Source organism: Melozone crissalis, unplaced genomic scaffold (genome assembly GCF_028551555.1).
Source record: "Melozone crissalis strain CALT ecotype California unplaced genomic scaffold, PUWL_Pcris_2 ptg000023l_1, whole genome shotgun sequence".
NCBI classification, from domain to species: Eukaryota; Metazoa; Chordata; class Aves; order Passeriformes; family Passerellidae; genus Melozone; species Melozone crissalis.
The window spans coordinates 39,467,241-39,489,608 of NW_026535801.1; the positions used below are offsets into that span (position 1 = coordinate 39,467,241).

The 22,368-nt window shown below is 43.6% G+C and overlaps 1 protein-coding gene across 1 annotated transcript in view; it reads left to right on the forward strand.

The window, feature by feature from the left end:
* Positions 1-22,368, forward strand: part of EPC2 (enhancer of polycomb homolog 2) — a 42,093-nt gene that overhangs the window by 14,158 nt on the left and 5,567 nt on the right. The window contains exons 2-12 of the mRNA XM_054278356.1: positions 1,645-1,804; positions 7,375-7,520; positions 11,212-11,418; positions 11,978-12,126; positions 12,331-12,463; positions 13,396-13,584; positions 13,885-13,974; positions 14,436-14,581; positions 14,676-15,019; positions 19,921-20,057; positions 21,648-21,807. Of these exons, the coding sequence (XP_054134331.1) occupies positions 1,645-1,804; positions 7,375-7,520; positions 11,212-11,418; positions 11,978-12,126; positions 12,331-12,463; positions 13,396-13,584; positions 13,885-13,974; positions 14,436-14,581; positions 14,676-15,019; positions 19,921-20,057; positions 21,648-21,807 (1,861 nt within the window). The remainder of the gene's footprint in view (positions 1-1,644; positions 1,805-7,374; positions 7,521-11,211; positions 11,419-11,977; positions 12,127-12,330; positions 12,464-13,395; positions 13,585-13,884; positions 13,975-14,435; positions 14,582-14,675; positions 15,020-19,920; positions 20,058-21,647; positions 21,808-22,368) is intronic.

Below are 22,368 nucleotides of genomic sequence, written 5' to 3' on the forward strand. Positions count from 1 at the left end.
GCAGCAAATCCTTTTTCTGTGTGTGTGTGTGTGTGCTTTTCCCTGCTCAAACAAGTGCTGTTCCAGCAGTGGGATGTGTGGGAATGGCTGGGGACAGCCTGCAGCCCCTGGAACAAAGTGAGGTCCCATGGATCTGGGACAGAGCTGTGTTGGGAAATTTAGTTGAATAGAGACTGGAAAAGTACAAAGCCGTGGCTAATTCCAAATCCTGCACCTGTGAGATAGCGTGTCCTTGGGCCTAGCTGTAGTATAATAACAAATAGTGAAAGAGACTTGAGAAAAGAGAGATGTAACCCCTAAGGAATGAGGAAGAGTTCATGGTATAGTTTAACCAATAGTTTGCTTGGCTTACAGAATATTCATAAGCTTATTATTTGCTGTATAAGTGTTTGATGCTTTCTTCAATAAACTGGACCTGTGATGAACCACCTGGTGTCCTGGTCCCCTTCCTACAACAGAGCTGAGCTTGGATTTCCTGATGATGTTCTGCTCATCCTTCCTCCCCTCAAGTATTGATGAAGTTCATATTCTGCTCTCCCTCCCTCCCTTCAAATCTGGGAGACTTTGGGGAAGAACAGTAAAAGCAGAATGAAACCTTCACTCCGGGTTCATCTGCTGGGGGGCTGCACTTTTCTCAGTTTATACTGGGTTTGGAGAACTTGGTGCTTCACTTTTCCCAAGGGCTGTGGGGGTCTGAGGTCTGTCCTGGTGAGGAATGGCACTCCCTGGACACACAGAAGGCCTTGGTGTCCTCTGGGCACACAGAAGGGAACCTTGGTGTCCTCTGGACACACAGAAGGCCTTGGTGTCCTCTGGACACACAGAAGGCCTTGGTGTCCTCTGGGCACACAGAAGGGAACCTTGGTGTCTTTACCTGAGATATTTTTTAGTGGTTTAAGTTTTAACATGAAAAGTCTTTCAAGAGGGAAGTTACAGCTTAGCCCTGACTTGCAACAGTAGCTGGTTGTCGCTGAGTTAATTAATAAATTAACTAATAAAATTATGTGGGGGAAAAATCTTGGTGAACTGCTACATTTATTGTGATCTCTGTTTCAGCTGAGGTGATTCTGTGGGATTTGTGACTTGTGGCCCATAAGGATAAAATGAAGGGATGCCTGTTTGGGGAGCCCTTGCTGTTCAGGTGTTATTCTGTGAGAATTCTTCCTGTTGCTCTTAACTTGCTAAACTTCCAACAGCAGGCCAGTAGGGATTGCTGGGGAGACAGGAATGCTGAAATCTGCTATTCTTTTGACTTTAAAGGCCTGATCTTGCATACTTTTTTTTTTTCCTGACAGGTTTGGGTGGGTTTGGCTTTCCCCAGCCCTAATTTTCTGCTGAGGTTATTTTGTGAAGTTTGAATGTTTGCCTTTTTCCCAGTCTGGTGGAAGGTGTGGGCTGTGTCTGAACAAAGCTCTCTTCATCTGTTTGTAGTTCATTCAGTGCAGTTTGAAGATTCCCATCAGTCAGGAACCCTAAAAGAAGGAGAGCACAGCTGGGAACAAGGATCCTGCTACACCTGGGAACAAGGAAAAGCAAAGCCTCCACTCTGTTATCCTGTAGGAGAGCAGTGGGAGGAGAGGCTGGCTGTCTTTGTATGCACTTTGTGCAGATATTTCAATGACCTCTCCCATTTTCCCCTTGCAGGAACATCATTTGCAACGGGCCATCTCAGCACAGCAAGTGTTCAGAGAAAAGAAGGAGAGCATGGTCATCCCAGTCCCTGAGGCAGAGAGCAATGTCAACTACTACAACCGCCTGTACAAAGGGGAGTTCAAGCAGCCAAAGCAGTTCATCCACATCCAGCGTGAGTCCAGGCCCTGGCAGGGCTGTGGGGTCTGTCCAGCCCCTCCTGATTTCACCTGAGGGACCTTTGTCTTGAGCTCAGAGCTGCTGCAGTGGGAGCACTCAGAAATCCATTTATAGATGTAAATTCCAGTGTCTTGTTGAGTTCTGGAAGAATTGAGTTGCTGCTGGGTTTGGTGCTGAGGCTCTGTCCATGTGCAGCCTCATCCTGCCTCTGGGCTTGCATTATTCTTGAGCCAGCCTCACTTTGTGATTTGTCCCTCCTGGTCCTGAGAAGCTGCCTGAAGCTGCCTGGCTGCCTCCTGGGTGCTGGGGCTGCTGCAGGGAGCAGGGGGGAGCTTTTCCTGCTCACCTGTTCACTCCAGAGTGCTCTGAAAGTGCAGATCCACAAACCAGAAGAGTTTTGGGGTGCAATCAGCCTTTGTGCTGCTGCTCATAACAGAGCTCTGGCTGTGCTGCCCCTGGGGCTCAGGCTTCTTCTTCACTTCTGAGTTTGGCTAAAACTGAACAATTCCATTTCAGCAGGGAACTCTGAGTTTATTTTATAGATAAAACTAAATATTCTGCATGAGCTTAGCTTATGTCTTACAAGATTTCATTAATCTAAGCTTGTGGGCTGTGGATGAATTCTCCCATTTCTTTTGGTTGATGTTCTGTTGACAAGTGACACTTTTGCAGTTCAGTTGTTCCTTGGCACACAGTTCATGTTTGTTCTGTGCAGGATGTAGTTCAGGGGGTTATTTGGGCACTTGGATTCCTCCCAGCAGTTACCTTTGTAGCAAAGCCTTTGATTCAATTATTGCATCATTTCTCACTGTCCAATTTTTACTGTTTATTTACAAAATAGGAGATTTTGGAAATAATGAAATCTCTGTGATGCAACAGAGACCATAGAGGTGATGGAGAAAAATCAACTAAAAGGAATTATTTCTCTCCTTAATTAAAGAAACAAACTTGGAAGCAAGGCAGGCTGAGTGAACTGAAACCAAGCTGCTGTGGAGAAATGTATTTTATTCTGCTTTGTTGGACACTGCCAGAAACACTGTGAATACTGTTAATAAACATGTCTAAAAATGTTGAATATATTATGCCAAAGTTTTCTTTGTCTTGTGGAGACTCACAGTCTTTCTGGACAGAAGTACAGAAGGTATTTGAGCTGAAGATAAATATCAGATACTGCTCCAAGATAATTTTTCCCACATATTCTGGATGGACTAGGTGTGATACAAGGCAGCTTTATGCTGCATAAACTGCTTAGAAATTCTGTTTTAATCTTAAAGCACAAATAGCAGCAATCCCCACTTTGGCCAGGGGAGTTATGTAAACTGATGGGAAATGCCAGCAGGACACACACTGTAATCCATACTTACTTGAGGTATTTCTGGCAAATGATATTTTGCTGGGATTCTAGTAGACAAAGATTTTAATATCTTTTACATTCATTGTTTAGATCAGTGGTTCCAAGCAGAGAAAAGTTCATTTATTTGTAAAGGCTGGAATTTGAGAATAAGCAAAGTTCCAGGTATTAGTTGATCACAGTGGCACCAACACAGGTGATGCTGAGCTGAATGTGAAGAAAAAACCTTGAACTGTTAAATTTATTCCAGCATGCTTCATAATCTTCCAAGAATATTTGTAGCATCAATAAAATGGAGATGCATCTGAAGTTATTGGTAATTAGCAAAGAGATTGAGTTGGTAAACTTGGACCTAAATTAGAGCTAAGGGGATGGAAGATGAGTCAGAAACAATGAAACCATTTTCATTAAGTGGGGAATGAACTCAAGTCATCCTTGAAAGGAACTTTTTGGCAGGAAGTTTCATTTTGCTTGGGTGACCCTCAGTGTTTATCAGTTTGCTGCCCTGGCCCAGGCCTGGTGGCTGCTGTGGCACAGGGGTGGCAGGGCTGTGCTTTGTGGGGAGGGAGGGAGGGAGGGCAGCTCTGCTTTCAGGGCAACTCCTGCCTGTGGCAGCTTCACGAGTGGGCAGCCACAGCCTGGATTTAGTTAGCTAAATGAAACAGGTTCATTTAGTGAAGTTAAACCCAGCTCAGTGTAACTTCACTGAGAAACAAATTGCATTTGTGTGAGTTGGTGTAAATTGGGTCCCGGGGAGCTCAGGTAAACAAAATAGCAAATCCCTGGGGCTGGTACTCCTGGGAGTGGGTGGGAACTGGATGCTGTGTTTGCAGCAGCAGTGAGCAAATCCCGAGCATTCCTGGAGAAACTCCCCAGCTGGGATCACTGGGGTGCACCAGCAGCAAATCCTGAGCATTCCTGGAGAAACTCCTCAGTTAGGATCACTGGGATGCACCAGCAGCAAATCCTGAGCATTCCTGGAGAAACTTCCCAGGTGGGATCTTTGGGATGCACCAGCAGCAAATCCTGAGCATTCCTGGAGAAACTCCCCAGCTGGGATCACTGGGGTGCACCAGCAGCAAATCCTGAGCATTCCTGGAGAAACTTCCCAGGTGGGATCTTTGGGATGCACCAGCAGCAAATCCTGAGCATTCCTGGAGAACTCCCCAGGTGGGATCACTGGGGTGCACCAGCAGCAAATCCTGAGCATTCCTGGAGAACTCCCCAGGTGGGATCACTGGGGTGCTGTGTTTGCAGCAGCAGTGAGCAAACTCTTCTGAGCATTCCTGGAGAACTCCCCAGCTGGGATCACTGGGGTGCTGTGTTTGTAGCAGCAAATCCTGGAGGAACTCCCCAGGTGGGATCTGACAGTGCCCTGTAGAAGTGCAGGTGTTCTGGAGGAGAAGGTCTGGATTCACCCTAAATCAGAAGAATATCCCAGGATCTGGCAGGAGGTGTCCGTGTGGGCTGGAGCTCGGGGCTGGCTCTCCAGCAGCTCCCCCAGCTCCAAGGCAGGGCAGGAGCAGGAGTGGTGGTGGATGGTTCCATGGATCCATGGCACACAAACTCCTGGGTCTTGTGATGGCCTTGGGAGCCAGGGAGCTGCCATGCTGCAGGCCAGCTCCTGGGTGAAAAATGGCTTTTTCTGGAGCAACTGCAGTTCACTCAGTGCCTGGGGAAAGAAGAGAAGTGGTGATTAGGGATGTTGCTGAAATTGTTTTGAGGAGTGGTAAATGAACGCTGGGGAGGAGGACACTTCCATGGGACAGGCCAGCTTTGGGTTGATGAACTCCAAGGGAGAAGTGGCAACCCCACAATTCCTGAGCCCCTCACACCTCCATGGCTGCTGGGAGCTTGTGGCCATCCTGTGTGCACAGAAACACATCGTGCTGCCACCCCTGCAGTGTCACTAACCTGCACCCCCTGTGAACCCCCCATTGGAGAGGAGCTGCACTGGTAAATACAGGGCACAGCAAACAGCATTGCTGGTGGCAGGAAAGCATGAAAAGTGTGACAAGGCTGCTGCTGTTCTCACAGGAATGAGGGGGTTGTTTGAGAAAATGAGACTGGATTTGTTTGGTGATGGCAAGTACCTGTTGGATGCCTTTTATCTTATCTTGAATGTTTATCAAAGGAGTGAGCAGAAATAGGGAGGGACCCCCTGCTTCCAGCTGAGGAGCACCATGGGGTCACTCAGGGCTCCAGGAGTGACCTGTCCTCCCTCCTGGAGACCATCACTGATATCCACAGTGTGCTCCTGAGGGTGATTGGTGGTTTCAGGCACTTTTTGATTCAGTTGTGAGCTTTTGTTTTCTTTTTGGTCGTCTTGGTGTCTCCTGGTTGCCTCTCACTCTCACTGGTTTTATTCTGGATAGTTCAGGATTAGTGACTCTTTTAGTCACTCTTCTTTTTTAGTGACTCTTCTTTTCCCACTGTGGAAATGCAGGGAAGTTTCCTGGCACTGCTCACAATTTACAGGTGAACAACATCACATCTTCTGTCCCACATCCTCCTGCTCACTGATACTCTGGCTTGGAAAAACTGCCTGGAAACATTTTGTCCACAGGGGATTATTGAATTATCTACTGACAGGAAATAGGCTGACATCTTTTCTGATGTGAGACCAACATCTGCCTGAGGGCAAACAAGCTTTTTGTGGACTTGAATGGTTTGCAGCCCACATGTGAGCAGGGATGTGCTGCAGAGGCAGATGTGATGCTGAGAGCTGCAGTTGAAGCCTCATGCCCAGTGAATTGTTGGAGAGCTCTTGGTCACATGCCCAGTGACAGTGTCTTAAATGAACTTGCCATGCAACTTGTATTACTGAATTAATATTGCCAGCAGTCCTTGACACATGGTTACAGCCTGTTATTATTTTCTCCTCAAATAAATTGTTACAGTGTGTGGTAGGTCAGACAGCTCTTGTGGCCAAGTGCTGTTGGCACAGTTGGCACAGTTGGGCAGTCTCTCCTCTCAGAGGTACCAGCTTGAGCTGAAGATGCTGAGGAGCTGCTTTTGAGCCTTTCCCAGCTGCATCTGGCTGAGTTTCTGTGCCTGAATAAATCAATAAATAAACACTGGGAGTGGTTTAGCTCATTTATTGCACTGGTTCACAGGTCTTGGGCAGGGCTGAGGTGTGGAAGGACACTGCTGACCACCTGTCCATCTAAACTGGGATTTGTTTTAAAGACTTTTTTGGGTTTTCTTTTGCTCCTGGTTTTCCTAGTTTTTGTTTTAAGGTGCCCTCAAGCCACACAGGGCAGCTCAGCAGCAGAGGTTTATTAAATTAGCACTTGATAGCCACAAGTTAAGAGCATGGAGATAAGATAGTGCTGGTTGTCTGTTAAGAACAGAATATATTTCATCAGGCCTGTAACTGCTGTTACTGCAGTGCTGATGGAGTTACTGGGAGTGTTGTTCCTGCTGTGTCACCCCTTCAGGGTTTTATTAGGTGTACAGTTCATGTTTCTATTAACAGTTCTTACTGCCATGTGCAGTTTGCTCATATTTGTTGTAAAGTTTTATTTCTGTTGTGTTACCTGAATGGGAACTTCCTTCTGCTTTTAGTAGCACCAGGAATTTTGTCAAGTATGGAAACTAATTAGCACAATTAGTAATAAAGACATGAGAACTGACTGTTTGGAGTGCCTGAAGGAATTGTCAGGCTCTGCATCCACAGCTGAGGTGCTTTTGGAGAAGTAACAATTCCCATAGGATTGGTCTAGGATTTCCAGAGTCACATAAAACCAGAAAAAGTTTAGTCTGTTAAATACTTTAACACTTTAGGTTTGGTGTACTGTTCAAAAGTGGGCAACAGAAATTATATTGGGACTTCAGTGTAAATGCTTTTTCTCCAAATCTGGAATTTGATTGGAAATGGTCTCAGTTCTGAATATCCTACCATGATATTCTGGAGGAGCTGTATTATATCAGTACTATCAAGCATCTTTACTCTTGTTTTGCAAAGATACATCAAAGTTTCTGTGCCTACCACCCCTTCAAGTCACTTCAAATGAAACTTCTTGGACTCCTTCCATATTAGAAGTTGGAGACAAGCAACTTCTACCTGCTGTGCGTTACTTGGGGAAACTTTTCAGCATCAAAGTGTTCTGGCAGAGAAGTGCTGGACTTTGCTCAGTCATTTTTTGTTTCTGATCACAGATGTGTGCCCAGAGTGTGTTACTCACCCAGCATTTCAATTTCTTGTGTTGCAGCCTTTAATCTGGACAATGAGCAGCCAGATTATGATATGGACTCTGAGGATGAGACCCTTCTGAACAGGCTGAACAGGAAGATGGAAATCAAGCCACTGCAGTTTGAGATAATGGTTGACAGACTGGAAAAAGCCAGTTCCAGTCAGGTATGGTGGGAAGAAATCATAAAATGGAGCTTTTGCTTTCCTGGGGGGTGCTTGGTGTTATTTCCTGCTAACAGGAGAAGTGTGTTTGTGTGAGTGTGCAGTTTCACAGAAATCACTTTGCTGTCTCCTGTGTCAATATTGGTACCTTCACATCAAACAGGTGGGGGAGGAGCTTTTGGGATTGCAGGGATTGATTTTAAATTTTAATGCCTGGCCACAGTGTGTTAGACACACACAACTTGTTGTAGCACAGTTGGGATGGAATAAGCTTGTGATGATCAGGAGGTGCAGAAATGGCTACAAACATATGAAAATCCAAATTTACATATGTTACACTTGTTTCTGCTGGACATTGACACTGGTTGGTTTTGGGGGTTAGAAGCACAGAGAGAGAATTAACCTGTACCAGGTTAAATCAGATCTGAGGTGTTCCAGGAGGGAGGGCAGTGTCTGGAGAGGGGTCTTACAGCCCAAAATATTCACTGCAAAACTAAACCTGAGGGATCAGCTTGTGGAAATCAAGTTTGAGCAGGTGCAGTTATTGCCCAGTGAGGTGAGGCTTTGTGGGAGGGAAAAATCCATTGTGAGATCCATGGCTCTGCCTCAGTTCCTGAACCTGATTTAGTTCAGTGCTGTCTGTCAAAAGGCCAAAATATTGAATTTTTCTCCATCTTAGAGCAACTTCAGAAAGGCAGAGATTTTTTACTATGCTAAGAAAATGGGAATGAAGGGAAAAATAGGAAATACACTGGATGATACTTGTTGAACATGCACTTGGGCTTGTTGGAGCTTTGATGAATTCACCTCTGTTCTGACTCTCAGTTCAGGCCATTCTAGTGCTCACTTTTCATGATCAATATTCACCCCTCTAATGCTGGTTTCACCTGTCTTTGCTGGGGTAAGGAAGTTAAATTTAAGATTTGAAGCTGCTTTTCAAAAATAAAATGTCACAAGAGCACAGGTTTTTCTCTGTAGACACAAGCAACTCTTGCAGGTTATTGGGGCCTGGGCAGGGCAGTGGCTGGTGGGGTTTGCGTGCTGCTCCCAATTCCCAGGTGCCTGGAATATTAAACTTATAAATGCCTGATCCCTGGAATATTAAATTTAGGATGTTGCTGGGAATGGTTTTCCTGCCCAGGAGGGATTCCAGGCTTTCCTCCTGGGCATTTATACAAGGACTGTGCATCTGCAGGCAAACACAGGCTCAGCTTCACTTTCCCAGCTGGGCACTCAAGGCTGAGGTGATTTTGTAAAAAATTTTTATGTTTTTCATGTTTGCATTTTTAATTTTTTATTTATTTATTTATTTTATTATTATATTTTTATAAGAAATATGTTAATGGAAAAAATGGAGCAAAAGACAAAACTGAAATTATTTCTAAGCAACACTTTTCCCTTTTTTTAAAAAGAACAGTTCAGTGCCTTTTTAATTCTACCACAGATTGCAAAGGTTTTATTCTGCTTGGGCTGGAACTAGCACTTGCAGAGTAGCCATGGTTACACTCAGGATTTCCTTATTTTTCCAAAATGTGTTGTTTCCTTTTTTTGCTTCTCCTAACGTAGGGATGAGATTAAAGTTTGACACGTTGCAAAAGTGCAAATTAAGTTGTTCAGTTGTTATTTTTCAAATTAGGGGGCAGATGAAGTGCTGCCTGACTTTTTTTTTCAAGTAATACTAAGTGCTATTTTCTTTTTGTTTAATGAATGGGTTGAAGATGATATGAGCCTGTTTAACTAATGTACTTTTTAGTGATACTTTTGCATTTATTTAGAGTCTGATTTCCATATAAGAAGCTGAACACAGATTTAATTTTTATATTTAAGTGATCTGTGTAGAACTAGCACCTACTGAAATAACTTAGCAAACAAGTGAACATCCTTGTGTCTCCAGGCTGGAACGAACAGGGATGGGCATTGTCCTGTTCTATCACAAAGTAAACATTTGGGGGGAAATAATAAAGAAATAAATTGGCTTCTAGAGAATCAACATTCAACTGCAAAGAATTACACATTGGTAAAGGTTAACCAATAGGAAACTGTTTTTATTTGTGATTCCCAGATCATGACCTGCAGACTGCAGTAAGTTCTGTCTGTCTGTGCTTGTAGTTGTTTCTAAGTGTCGCAGACGTTTTTTCACAGAAATCCTTTCTTTGGGATTTGTGCATCTTCTGAGAAGCAAAGGCCCCAGAAGGAGAATGTAAACAATTGTTATCAGCTGCTGTGGGATGCAATAAGATGCACCTGTGATTAATTCATGTTCCATGTTTATAATTAAAAGCCAATCACAGGAGCAAGCTGGGGACAGAGTCCCTGGACACAGAACTTTGGTTTAGATTTTTTTTCTTTTCTATTCTTAGCAGCAGCCTCTGCAACTTCTCTCTGCATTGTCCTGTTCTATCACAAAGTAAACATTTGGGGGGACATAATAAAGAAATAAATTGGCTTCTAGAGAATCAACATTCAACTGCAAAGAATTACACATTGGTAAAGGTTAACCAATAAGAAACTGTTTTTATTTGTGATTCCCAGATCATGACCTGCAGACTGCAGTAAGTTCTGTCTGTCCTGTGCTTGTAGTTGTTTCTAAGTGTCGCAGACGTTTTTTCACAGAAATCCTTTCTTTGGGATTTGTGCATCTTCTGGGAAGCAAAGGCCCCAGAAGGAGAATGTAAACAATTGTTATCAGCTGCTGTGGAATGCAATAAGATGCACCTGTGATTAATTCATGTTCTATGTTTATAATTAAAAGCCAATCACAGGAGCAAGCTGGGGACAGAGTCCCTGGACACAGAACTTTGTTTTAGATTTTTTTTCTTTTCTATTCTTAGCAGCAGCCTCTGCAACTTCTCTCTGCATTGTCCTGTTCTATCACAAAGTAAACATTTGGGGGGACATAATAAAGAAATAAATTGGCTTCTAGAGAATCAACATTCAGCTGCAAAGAATTACACATTGGTAAAGGTTAACCAATAAGAAACTGTTTTTATTTGTGATTCCCAGATCATGACCTGCAGACTGCAGTAAGTTCTGTCTGTCTGTGCTTGTAGTTGTTTCTAAGTGTCGCAGACGTTTTTTCACAGAAATCCTTTCTTTGGGATTTGTGCATCTTCTGGGAAGCAAAGGCCCCAGAAGGAGAATGTAAACAATTGTTATCAGCTGCTGTGGAATGCAATGGGATGCACCTGGGATTGGTTCATGTTCCATGTTTATAATTAAAAGCCAATCACAGGAGCAAGCTCAGGGAAAGATTCTCTGGACACAGAACTTTGTTTTAGATTTTTTTCTATTCTATTCTTAGCAGCAGCCTCTGCAACTTCTCTCCTTATTCTTTTTAGTATAGTTATAATGTATTATATATCATATATCAATAAATCCAGCCTTCTGATCATCAAACAAGATTCTCGTCCTTCTCTCACCCCAGAGACCTCCTCAGGTCGCTGTAATATTTCTAAGTGTTCTCAGATTTCATGAAAGACTGATGGGATTCTAGACTGTTAGATGAAAGAGATGCTGCTGGTTCAGGAAAGTTGGGAACACTAACTTGGTGACTTCAATTTCCATGAATGTTTTTTCATCCCCTTACTCTGCTGCCGGAACATAACAAAGTTTATCCAGAAGGTGCACAAGTGGTGTGAGTGTGGTGGCTTTGCCTGCAGCCCCATCTGAACTGCTTGTCCCTGTTCCCCTGCAGCTTGTGACCCTGCAGGAGGCCAAACTGCTGCTCAACGAGGACGATTACCTGATCAAGGCTGTCTATGACTACTGGGTGAGGAAGCGCAAGAACTGCCGGGGGCCCTCGCTCATCCCCCAGATCAAGCAGGAGAAGAGGGATGGCTCCACCAACAACGACCCCTACGTGGCCTTCAGGAGGAGAACTGAGAAGATGCAGACCAGAAAGGTGACTTGGCAGGCTCTGCTGTTGGAATTGTACATTCCTCCCTTGGTAGGGATAATTGGGATCCCTGTCCAGCATCTTGCAGGGGACAAGTTACTGTCCATCCATTTTCTGAGCTGAAACCCAGAGCAATGCCTGGCACACAAACAACCTGCTGGGTTGGGAGCTTTCCTTTCTGTGGGCAACAATTCCCAGTTTTTTTATTTGTAGCATGGAATGATTTGAACCAGGAAATCTGTAATCACCCAGCATTCTCCTTTGTGCACATTCACAGCCTTACTCTGTGTGGAATCAAGGTGTAGGCTTGAATTCCTTGTTCTGACAAACTTCCACTGGCTTGATCACAAATCTGAGCAAAACATGCAAAGTTCTCAGCTCACTCTTCAAACTGGGTTTGTTTGCTTTTTGGGGCTTTGTTTGCCAAGTAGGATCTGCTTTAGGAAAAACTGCTTTGGAGTGTCCTCATGAGCCTCGTTTGCAGCAGCATTATGTAACTTTATTTTTGTAGTTTGTGCCTCACGGCTTTTGCTTTGGACTAAAAATTGGTTTCATCTCTCAACAGAACCGAAAGAACGATGAAGCATCTTATGAGAAGATGTTGAAATTAAGGAGGGAGTTTAGCAGAGCCATAACAATTTTGGAGATGATTAAGAGGAGAGAGAAAACAAAACGGGAGCTGTTGCATTTAACGTTGGAAGTTGTGGAGAAAAGGTAAAATTCCAGATTATAAAAACCAAGGTTTTAAATTTTCCTTAAATAGCTTTGAAATCATCTCTCATTATTTACTGTAGCAGCATAAACTTCAAAAATTAAAAGAGAAGGGGTTTGTGTAGGCAGTTGGAAGACACTGGTTTGTGTCTCTCAGACACTTCCCAGTGGAAATGCAGCCCTACAGTTTCAGTCCTGCTTTTTCAGGTACCATTTGGGTGATTATGGAGGTGAAATCCTCAATGAGGTGAAGCTGAACAGACCTGACAAAGAGCTGGGCACAACTCCATCATCTCTCCACAATGGCAACCACCACAAAGTTCAAGAATGTAAAGTTAAGGTGAGTTTTTTTCCCTGCCATGAGTCTCTTGTTCCTGGGATCATCATTCCTTTGGGATCATCATCCCCTTGGATGTGCTTTGAATTCAGACCTGTCTCTGTAGAAATAACCTGAAATATTAGGAGTTAAAATGCCTGGGGATGAGGCTGAGAGTTGAGGACCTCTGGAAATTTGTATTTAGCACCTGCGACACCTAGTGGTGCCAGAATTCCATACAGAGCCTGGAATTCCTCCAGGAATTTTGGCATTCCTCGTGTTCCTGCTCTGCTCCCCAAGCCCAGCTCCATTTCTGGAGTTAGTTTCAGTCAGGCTGTTATTGAAGAGTGTTAATCCAGGGTAAATTTCAACACTTTTAAAACTGCACTGGTGCTTCTCCTTCAAATGGAGAATTTTGCAAGTGAAATAATCTTTTCAAATGGGAGCTTTGAAGTTTAATAACATTTGTGTTCAAGTGGACAGTTCAGTATCGATGGAATAATTGCTCACTGCAGAGGGTTTATGTGAGAAAAATCTCAAGTAGCCAACCCAAATACCATCACATCTGTTCAAAAGTGTCAGCTCTGTGAGAAACAGGAAACAAATTAAATTGCTTCTTTTGAACATGTCCGAGCAGTTCAGAAAATTGAAAGTGCCAGGGAAAAATGAGATCTCAGAAAATAATTGGGAGAGGAATTTCAATGACAATGCACTGAGTGTAGTGCAGAGTGAGGAGCCTCTCTGGCAGTGCCATGGCTTGAGAGCTCTCTGATTATTAATAAATACCTGTAAAAACAATCCCAGGAAAGCTTCTGGGGTTTCATGTGTTCAGTACATTCTGCGTTACACGTCTCAAATACCTGCAGAGCCTTTGGAAGACAAACAGCCTGTCTTGAAGTAATGAAATTTGCTGATGCTCTGGTTTTTAGACTTTTCTGTTTGTTTTCCCTGAGCAGCACCCTCACCACTCCTCCCTGAAGGAGGAGGTGTCCGATGTGGTCCGGCAGAAGAAGAAGTACCTGAAGAAGCCCAAGCTGGAGTGTGTGGTGACCCCTCAGCCCCTGGCTGAGCCCTTGCCCGTGCTCAGCAAGAGTGACATCAAGCAGTACGACTTCCACAGCTCTGATGAGGATGAGTTCCCACAGGTAACCCCAAAATCTCAGTGTGCACAAGGCAGACATTCCTGTGAGCTGGCATTTGGCCAGTCTGGCTTGTCCCAGCTCTGACTAGATTTAAAAGCTCCTTGTGTAAACTGAGTTTTCCTTCCAAGCTGTGATGAACATGGCAGTTCTCATATATAAACACAAACTTTTATAATTAATACAATTATACAAATATGGCAATTGGGAGAATGACATTTTCTCATTACATAAACACAAACTTTTATAATAAATACAATTACCCAATTGTGGCAATTGGGAGAATGATGTTGTTTTCTGGTCCAGGTACCCTCACCAGTGTCAGAAGCAGAAGAAGAAAATGATCCTGATGGACCTTGTGCTTTCAGGAGAAGAGCAGGATGCCAGTATTATGCTGTAAGAACATGCAGTATTGTGCTGTGCTGTTGGGGTTTAGGGGTGGTTTCTTTACATCTAGGTTGGCACAGTGCCAGTGTTGGAGTTCTGTTCCCACTCTCACCACCAAGGCTTTGATGCTTTGCTGAGTCCAAAGACAATTGCAGGAGCATCCCCTTTTCTGCTTGGCTCTGAAGGCTCCAGGCTGAACCTCCCACTTGCTTAGAATTACCCTCCTTTCTTTTTTCCCTTAGCCTGTGAGTTGATTCCTTTGCCAAAAGATGTTGAGATAACTGAAAACTTTTATTTTCATTTCCTCCAACGTTACCATTGCTGTTAGATGCAGAGTATTTAACAGCCTAAATATTAGAGTTTATTAGAAGCTGTTATTGGTTAACTCAACACAAACCATGTGTATGATACCCAGCAGTGCCCTCACAGAGCACCCTTGGAGGATAAAATTGCCTTTTCTTTCTTCACAGCCTCGTTTGGACCAAACGAATTCTTCGTCCGAAGGCCCAGAATTGGCAGAGTTGGACAAGCTGAGGTTCAGGCATTGCCTTACAACCCTCACAATCCCAAGGAGATGTATAGGGTTTGCAAGGAGGAGGATTGGCAGGGGTGGAAGGTACAGTTGGGTCCTTTCTAATGAATTCTTCAAAGGATAAAAGTATTAAAGAGAGCTGCTGAAGCTAATGCTTCTCCTCCTCCTCTTTGCCCAGGGTGATCATGGACCGAATATCCACAGAGCACGATCCCGTCCTGAGGCAGATTGACCCGGAAATGCTGAGCAGTTTTTCAAGCTCTTCCCAGACTTTAGACTTTTCTTCTAATTTTTCACGGACCAATGCTTCCAATAAACCTTGTGAAAACAGACTGTCCCTTCCTGAAATCCTAAGCAATATCAGATCATGTCGACTGCAGTGTTTCCAGCCCAGGCTACTCAACCTCCAGGACAGCGATAGTGAAGAATGTACCTCAAGGAAAGCAGGGCAGACTGTGAATAATAAAAGAGTCTCTGCAGCATCTGTAGCTTTATTGAACACCAGCAAGAATGGCATATCAGGTAGGCAAGGATTTGGTTGTTTCTGGCATTTAAAATACTGAATTTTGGTTTTCTTTGTGGCTGGACTGGTGAGATCTTCAGCACTGGTGTGGACCTAACCACAGCTACAGCCTGACATACAGAAACTTCCCACAAACACTTCTTCCTCCTGCTTTGCTCCATTAGAATTTGGAGTGCTGGATTCAAACCTTATTCAAAGCAGGGATTCTGCTCATATGAAGCATTGTTTAGGTCTAATTAAATCTTAATGGCACTAATTGGCCTAACCTTGTTTAAGGGTAGAAGGATGCTCGTTATGAATGCAAAACAAATCTGGTGGTTTCTTGGGGAGGGTGGGTGGGGCTCATTTTTGTTGGGAGTTTTCATTTTTGACTCAGACAAACGTAGGAAGTTCCTAAGTGCCCTGAGCAGGCATGAAAATGGTAAAAATGTTGATAGTGGGAGATAAACTTGCTTTAAGCTTAAATTGAGCAGTGTTTGCATCACTTGCTTCATGAGCTAGAGTTGTAATGGCTCAAGTTTTAACACTGTCACTTCTTTATAGTTAGGAAAGAATCATAATCATTGATTCTTCAAAAATCTGAAAAATTGGAGATGCAGCAAATGAAATCTCCTACAACAACAAGCAGCTGAGTGTATCCCCACTCCATCCTGCTTTATAAACCAGGACAATTAAATAATAGAATAGACTCCCTCTGAATTCCATCATTTCTGTGGTTGTGGAATGTCCCATCTCTCTCAAAGAATGGGTATTTATTCTCCAATAATGTATCTCTAGAATTCCTGGGTGCTATTAAATTGCTCTGACAGAGGCACAGAATATTTATTCCAGTGTGGTCACTGTAACCTTCAGATTGTTCTGTGCCATGGAAAGATTGGCACAGGAGCATTTTCTTGCTGCATGAAAACCAGATATCATGTATTACATATTTTATATAGATATTTTTGGAAGACCTTGAAGGCCTGAGGGATCACAGCTGGGGCAGAAAGGGGCACTTCAGTGTGATGGGATTATTGATAAACACCAAGAGCTGGTAGAGAAATAGCTGAAAAATGAATGAAACCAAATCTGATGGATCCAACCCACTTTTTGGAGGAATAGTAATAAACTCGTGGTATAATTTTAGAAATCATCTGAGGAGTACATTTAAATTAAATGGAAATCCCTCAGTAGTTGAAGCACATTATGCATGGAATTTATGGCTGGGGAGGACCTTTTTTGTCACAGATTTAAATTCCAAACCAGATCCTGCAGTTCTGGAGCAGGATCAGACACAATAGGCAGCAGAATTCTTCCCCAAATAACTGAAGCAGCAAGAGGCACTGCTGCTGGATTTCCTCACTGGTAAATAGGGAATAAATTTTAAAGGGGCTGGTCAGAGTCTGGTTGTGCATTAAATGAGCACAGGCATCATCACTGATTTTATTGAAGTCATTCTCTTTGGGAAGTGGTTGTTGAAATCAGTGAATTTTACAGCTGATTTGATATTCTCTCCAGAGGAAATGGTAACAATACTTAAAATGATTATTTTTATTTTTTATTATTTTGTTTTAGAGAAAATTGGCGAGTTCCTTTGATTTTTGCTACACAAGAATATTTAAAATTACCTCTGGTTTATATTTTTTCTCTGTTCTAGTAAAGCAACTCTGGTATTTCCTCAAATGCATTGTACTGACAGAATGTTTTTTATTTGAAAAGCCTGGGACTAGACTTTTCTTCAAAATACCTAATGAGTGCATGAACCAATTTTGGAGCTGAATTATTCTCTTGCTCATGTTGTAAGCACTGCAAATGGGGAAAGGGTGTCCCTGGAGAGAGGTCAGCTGCCCATGATGCTGTTCCCAGCTGAAGGGTTTTGTTTGTGGCACAAAGTTTTACTTTTTGAGGTATTTTTCCCCAACCTTTAATGCCATGTGGGAGTAATTGAAGCAATGGCACTTTTGGGGCAGCCTGCAGAGGGTGATCTTTGGTTAAAGCCTTCAGGTCCTGAGAGAAGTGACAAAATCCAAACCTTGCAAGGAGAGAGGAGCCTGGAAGTGAAGGCTGAAGTGACTTTTCCCCTTTTGTGGTGCAGTTTTTCAGCCCAGTCAGCCTCTGATAAAATAAAAACCCCCTGAAGCTGCAGAGCTCTAACCCTGCTCACAGCTCTGCCGTGGGACATGGTCAGAGTTTGTTCTTTTTCCTCCAGGAGCCTCCAGGTGTTTGATTTGGCAGAAGGAAATGATATTTAATGTGCTAATGAACATCTGCTGGTTTATAACAAGGTGAACAGCTTGGCCACTGGATGAATACCTGAAATTCAGGCACATACAGGCAGAGCAAGGGAATATTGAATTCTGGGTTACCTTCCCTGTGGCCTGTAATAGAGTATTCCATGATTTTGTGGTCTCTGACAAACTGGGAAGGAGAGGAGATGGAAAACATGAAATCTCACCTTGTTCTTAAACAGCTTTCTGTAAAACAAAACACATTTTCTGGGATTTGTTACCTCAGAACTTAAAAATAGAAATATATGTAATATTCCATAGTGCTGTTCTTGGCCATGGTGCCTTCAGCAGTGCCATGTGTTTTGTGAGGGAATGTGGCAGGTTGAGCTGATTTAAATTGGAATTTAATTCTAGGTAACAATCTGTGAGAGGAACCAAGTAAAGCTAAATGCAAAATAAACTTAGGTTGGAAATAATAATATTGCTGGAGTTTAAGAGGAGTAATTTTTAAATAATTGGACTTCTAAGTGCTCTTCTTATATGGTTGAAACCTGCTTTAATAATGTAGCAGTAAAGAAGTTGTTTCAGTTCTAATTTCTAAGCCATCCTGCTTCTGGTATTTTTTCCCCAATGGAATTTTAGGAGAGCCCTGAGTACTAAAAGTGGAAATGGAAGAGCCAAACCCTGGATAAAAGGGATGGATGGATAAAACTCTTTGTTCTAGTGTTAGCTCAGTGTCCCTGGATGGGAGGGTATTCCTGAGAATCCAGGTGTCTGAGGTGCAGCACAGCTTCAGTCCTGCAGAAACAGAGTTGAGGATGAAGTGTTGAAATGTGTTCATGGCAACCTTTGGGAAGTGAATTCTCTCCTCACTTGCTCCCCAGAGCACTCAGTTCTTGGGTTAACTGCACACGGCTCAGCTTTTAGCACCAAACCCCTGCCAGTATTTTCATTTTGCCAAGTGTGCAGATTCTCCAGGGGGAGAATACTAAAACCAACTTTTCTAACTTCATTCCCTTCATGGAATGTTGGGCCTGGGAGATTCCTGAGGTGACATTAACCTGGTTCTCAAAAACTTACTGTGGCACCCCTGAACTCTTAGAGCATTTAAAAGAATAATTGACAGAGAAAACCCCCCATGCCAGATGTGTGCTTCCCTCAGGGCAAAGGGACAGCAAGGGAAGCTGGGGGAGAATATTAAAACCAGCTTTTCTAACTTCATTCCCTTCATGTGTTGGGCCTGGGAGATTCCTGGGGTGACATTAACCTGGTTCTCAAAAACTTACTGTGGCACCCCTGAACTCTTAGAGCATTTAAAAGAATAATTGGCAGAGAAAACCCCCCATGCCAGACGTGTGCTTCCCTCAGGGCAAAGGGACAGCAAGGGGCTGTGGGAAGGGGAATTGTCCAGGAATCCCTGCCAGTGTTCACTGGGGGAGAAGGCACCAGCCCAGCCCAGGGTGCTTTGTCCTCAGCTCTGATTTTTGGGCTGTGCTTCTTTCCTGCAAGCCAGGCAAATCATTTCTCTTGAGCTTTTGCCTAAAGCCACTGGGGATAAAACCACCAAAGACAGAAACTGCTTAAAAGCAACAAAAGCTCTGAATTCTTTTGTTAGAAGTGAACTTCATGAAAGCACAGCACAAACAAACACAGCCTGACCTCTCCTTTACATAATCTGTGAAGAGTTTGGGTGCAGCTGACATGATTTGTGTCATCCTCACCCTCCTGAGCTGCAGTTCTGGAGCAGGATCAGACACAATAGGCAGCAGAATTCTTCCCCAAATAACTGAAGCAGCAAGAGGCACTGCTGCTGGATTTCCTCACTGGTAAATAGGGAATAAATTTTAAAGGGGCTGGTCAGAGTCTGGTTGTGCATTAAATGAGCACAGGCATCATCACTGATTTTATTGAAGTCATTCTCTTTGGGAAGTGGTTGTTGAAATCAGTGAATTTTACAGCTGATTTGATATTCCCACCAGAGGAAACGGTGACAATACTTAAAATGATTATTTTTATTTTTTTATTATTTTATTTCAGAGAGAATTGAGGAGTTCTTTGATTTTTGCTACACAAGAATATTGAAAATTACCTCTGGTTTATATTTTTTCTCTGTTCTGGTAAAGCAACTCTGGTATTTCCTCAAATGCATTGTACTGACAGAATGTTTTTTATTTGAAAAGCCTGGGACTAGACTTTTCTTCAAAATACCTAATGAGTGCATGAACCAATTGTTGAGCTGAATTATTCTCTTGCTCATGTTGTAAGCACTGCAAATGGGGAAAGGGTGTCCCTGGAGAGAGGTCAGCTGCCCATGTTGCTGTTCCCAGCTGAAGGGTTTTGTTTGTGGCACAAAGTTTTACTTTTTGAGGTATTTTTCCCTAGCCTTTAATGCCATGTAGGAGTAATTGAAGCAATGGCACTTTTGGGGCAGCCTGCAGAGGGTGATCTTTGGTTGAAGCATTCAGGTCCTGAGAGAAGTGACAAAATCCAAACCTTGCAAGGAGAGAGGAGCTGGAAGTGAAGGCTTTCCATGAAAGCACAGCACTAACAAACACAGCCTGACCTCTCCTTTACATAATCTGTGAAGAGTTTGGGTGCAGCTGACATGATTTGTGTCATCCTCACCCAGCCGAGCTGCTCTCTTGCCTTTCCCACGTGTATTTGTGTAACTGTGGCTCCTTTCTTTCCCTCAGTCACAGGGGGCATCACAGAGGAGCAGTTCCAGACACACCAACAGCAGCTGGTGCAGATGCAGAGGCAGCAGCTGGCCCAGCTGCAGCAGAAGCAGCAATCTCAGCATTCCTCCCAACAGACACACCTGAAAGCACAGGTACTGCTCCCACCCTGCACGTGGCTTTTGTTCACAGGGCTGCTCGTCCCTCACAACCAGTGGGGCACCCCAGCAATGTGGGATGTGTCAGAGGGAATTTAAAACGCTTTGCTCAGGGGGTTTTTAACAAGTTGGCTGCATTTTACAAGGTGAGGAAGAGACTTGGTAGCTGAATGTGTTAACTGCATCCACAGAGTAAAAATACCAGTGTGTGCTCTCAACGCTTCCTGTTTTCACTGGTTTTGTCCTCCTGCCTCTGAAGAGACTTCATTAAAATGACCTTCAATGTAATGTGTTCTGTTATGAACAGATACTCAGTGAGCACTAAAAATTGGTACCTCTGAGAGGAAAAGGAGACCTTGCATATTTGCATATTCTGGCTTCTAAAAGAATCCCATTTTTCCTCTGAAACCCCTTGCAAGGGATTTTTGCAATGTATTTTTATATTTACATATGGATATACATGTTACATATTTTTCCATTGCACCTAGTTTTCTGTTAGCTTCTCCCCAATAACGTAGAAAAGCTGTTGCTGTTGTCTGTTACTAGGAAAATTATATATTACTTTAAGCATTTTATATCTAATTGCTTGTGCTGGTTGTCCCTTCCCCTCAGTGTTTTCTACTTCTATTAATCAGGGATTGTGTGTTGGCAGATACTGATGGCATTTTTTGTAAGTGTAAAGAAACAATGCCAAAATATTTAAACAAAACAAATGAATTTTGGATCTTTAAAACATTTCAAGCTTCTCTGCAAAGTCATTTTCTTAGTTAATATAAATTGGAATTGCAGAATTAATGTTCTTTCCAGTAAGAATGGTGAGCCTTTCCAGTAGGAGCTGGGCTAAGAGAGTGGGATTCCAGAATGTGCTGGGCAGTAGTGCTGTGGCACAAGTCGCAGAATGGAGGTACCACAGATCCTGAACATCCCTGAGGTGTGCAGCTGCCTGGAGACAGAACAGAGAAGGTTTAAGACGTGGTTGTTTTCTAGAGGAAGCATCTCCAAATGTGGGGAATCCTGTGTGGTTTGGGTTGGGAGGGACCTTAAAGCTCGTCCAGTTCTCCCAGGGACTCCTCTCATTATCCCAGGCTGCTCCAAACCCCATCCAGCCTGGCCTTGGGCACTGCCAGGGATCCAGGGCAGCCACAGCTGCTCTGGGAATTCCCAATTCCCAATGTCCCATCCATCCCTGCCCTCTGGCACTGGGAGCCATTCCCTGGCTCCTGTCCCTCCATCCCTTGTCCCCAGTCCCTCTGCAGCTCTCCTGGAGCCCCTTCAGGCCCTGCCAGGGGCTCTGAGCTCTGCCTGGAGCCTTTCCCTCTCCAGGCTGAGCAACACAGAACAGAAGTGATTTGTTGTGCTGAGGTCTGGCCTGGCTGCATTGGGCAGCACTTGTGTAACCCCCATTTGGACTCTGATTTCCAGCTCCTCATCACTCTGGTGCCACAGAAACATTCCACGTTGTGGTGCATTAGGACACACATGGAAGCTGTATTTATTTATTTGCTTTACCTGTGCACTCTAGCAATCCTAAGGCATATTTCCTTTTGTACTTGAGCGATTGAGAGCCACCTTTTCCTCTTCCTGCAGGGCTCCAGCACCTCTGACTGCATGTCCAAGACCCTGGATTCGGCCAGTGCCCACTTTGCTGCCTCTGCCGTGGTCAGCGCGCCGGGCCCCGGGCGCAGCGAGGGAGCCAAGGAGCAGAACACCAGCCACAACAATATCAACGGGGTTGTCCAGCCTTCAGGTGAGGAGGCCTTGAAAACCCCAGCCTGGAACGAGCTGGGAATGTCAGCTGCTCTTAACCATCAACTGGTCTTGGTGCTGATTTCTAAAATATTATTAAACAACAACAAAGAAAATCAAATCTCTTCATTGTGATCGTTTTAAGTGTTGTTCTCTGAAGTGCTTTGGATCAGTGGTTTGAATCATGGAGTATCCTGAGTTCATTTTGTTTCACAATTTGACTAGATGGACTTTTTGGTAAATACTTCAGTGACATTTCACTGTCAAATATGAAGTTCAAGGCAAAATAGTAAGGCATAATTTTCTATTACAATTTTCTATTACTGTCCCACAAGGATGATCAAAGTCCAACTCCTCAGGACAGCCCTGAGAATCCCACCCTGTGCCTGAGAGCCTTGTCCAGCAGATGTTGTTAAAATGGATCTAAAACCACCAAGTGCTCTTTACCTTGGAAGAGCATTGTTTGCTTCTCCTTTGGTAGTCTTTATCTTCTAATAACCTGTTCAGATCAAAAGTCTAAATGACAGCACTTTAAAACCGGTGTGAGTGTGTAATGAAAGAA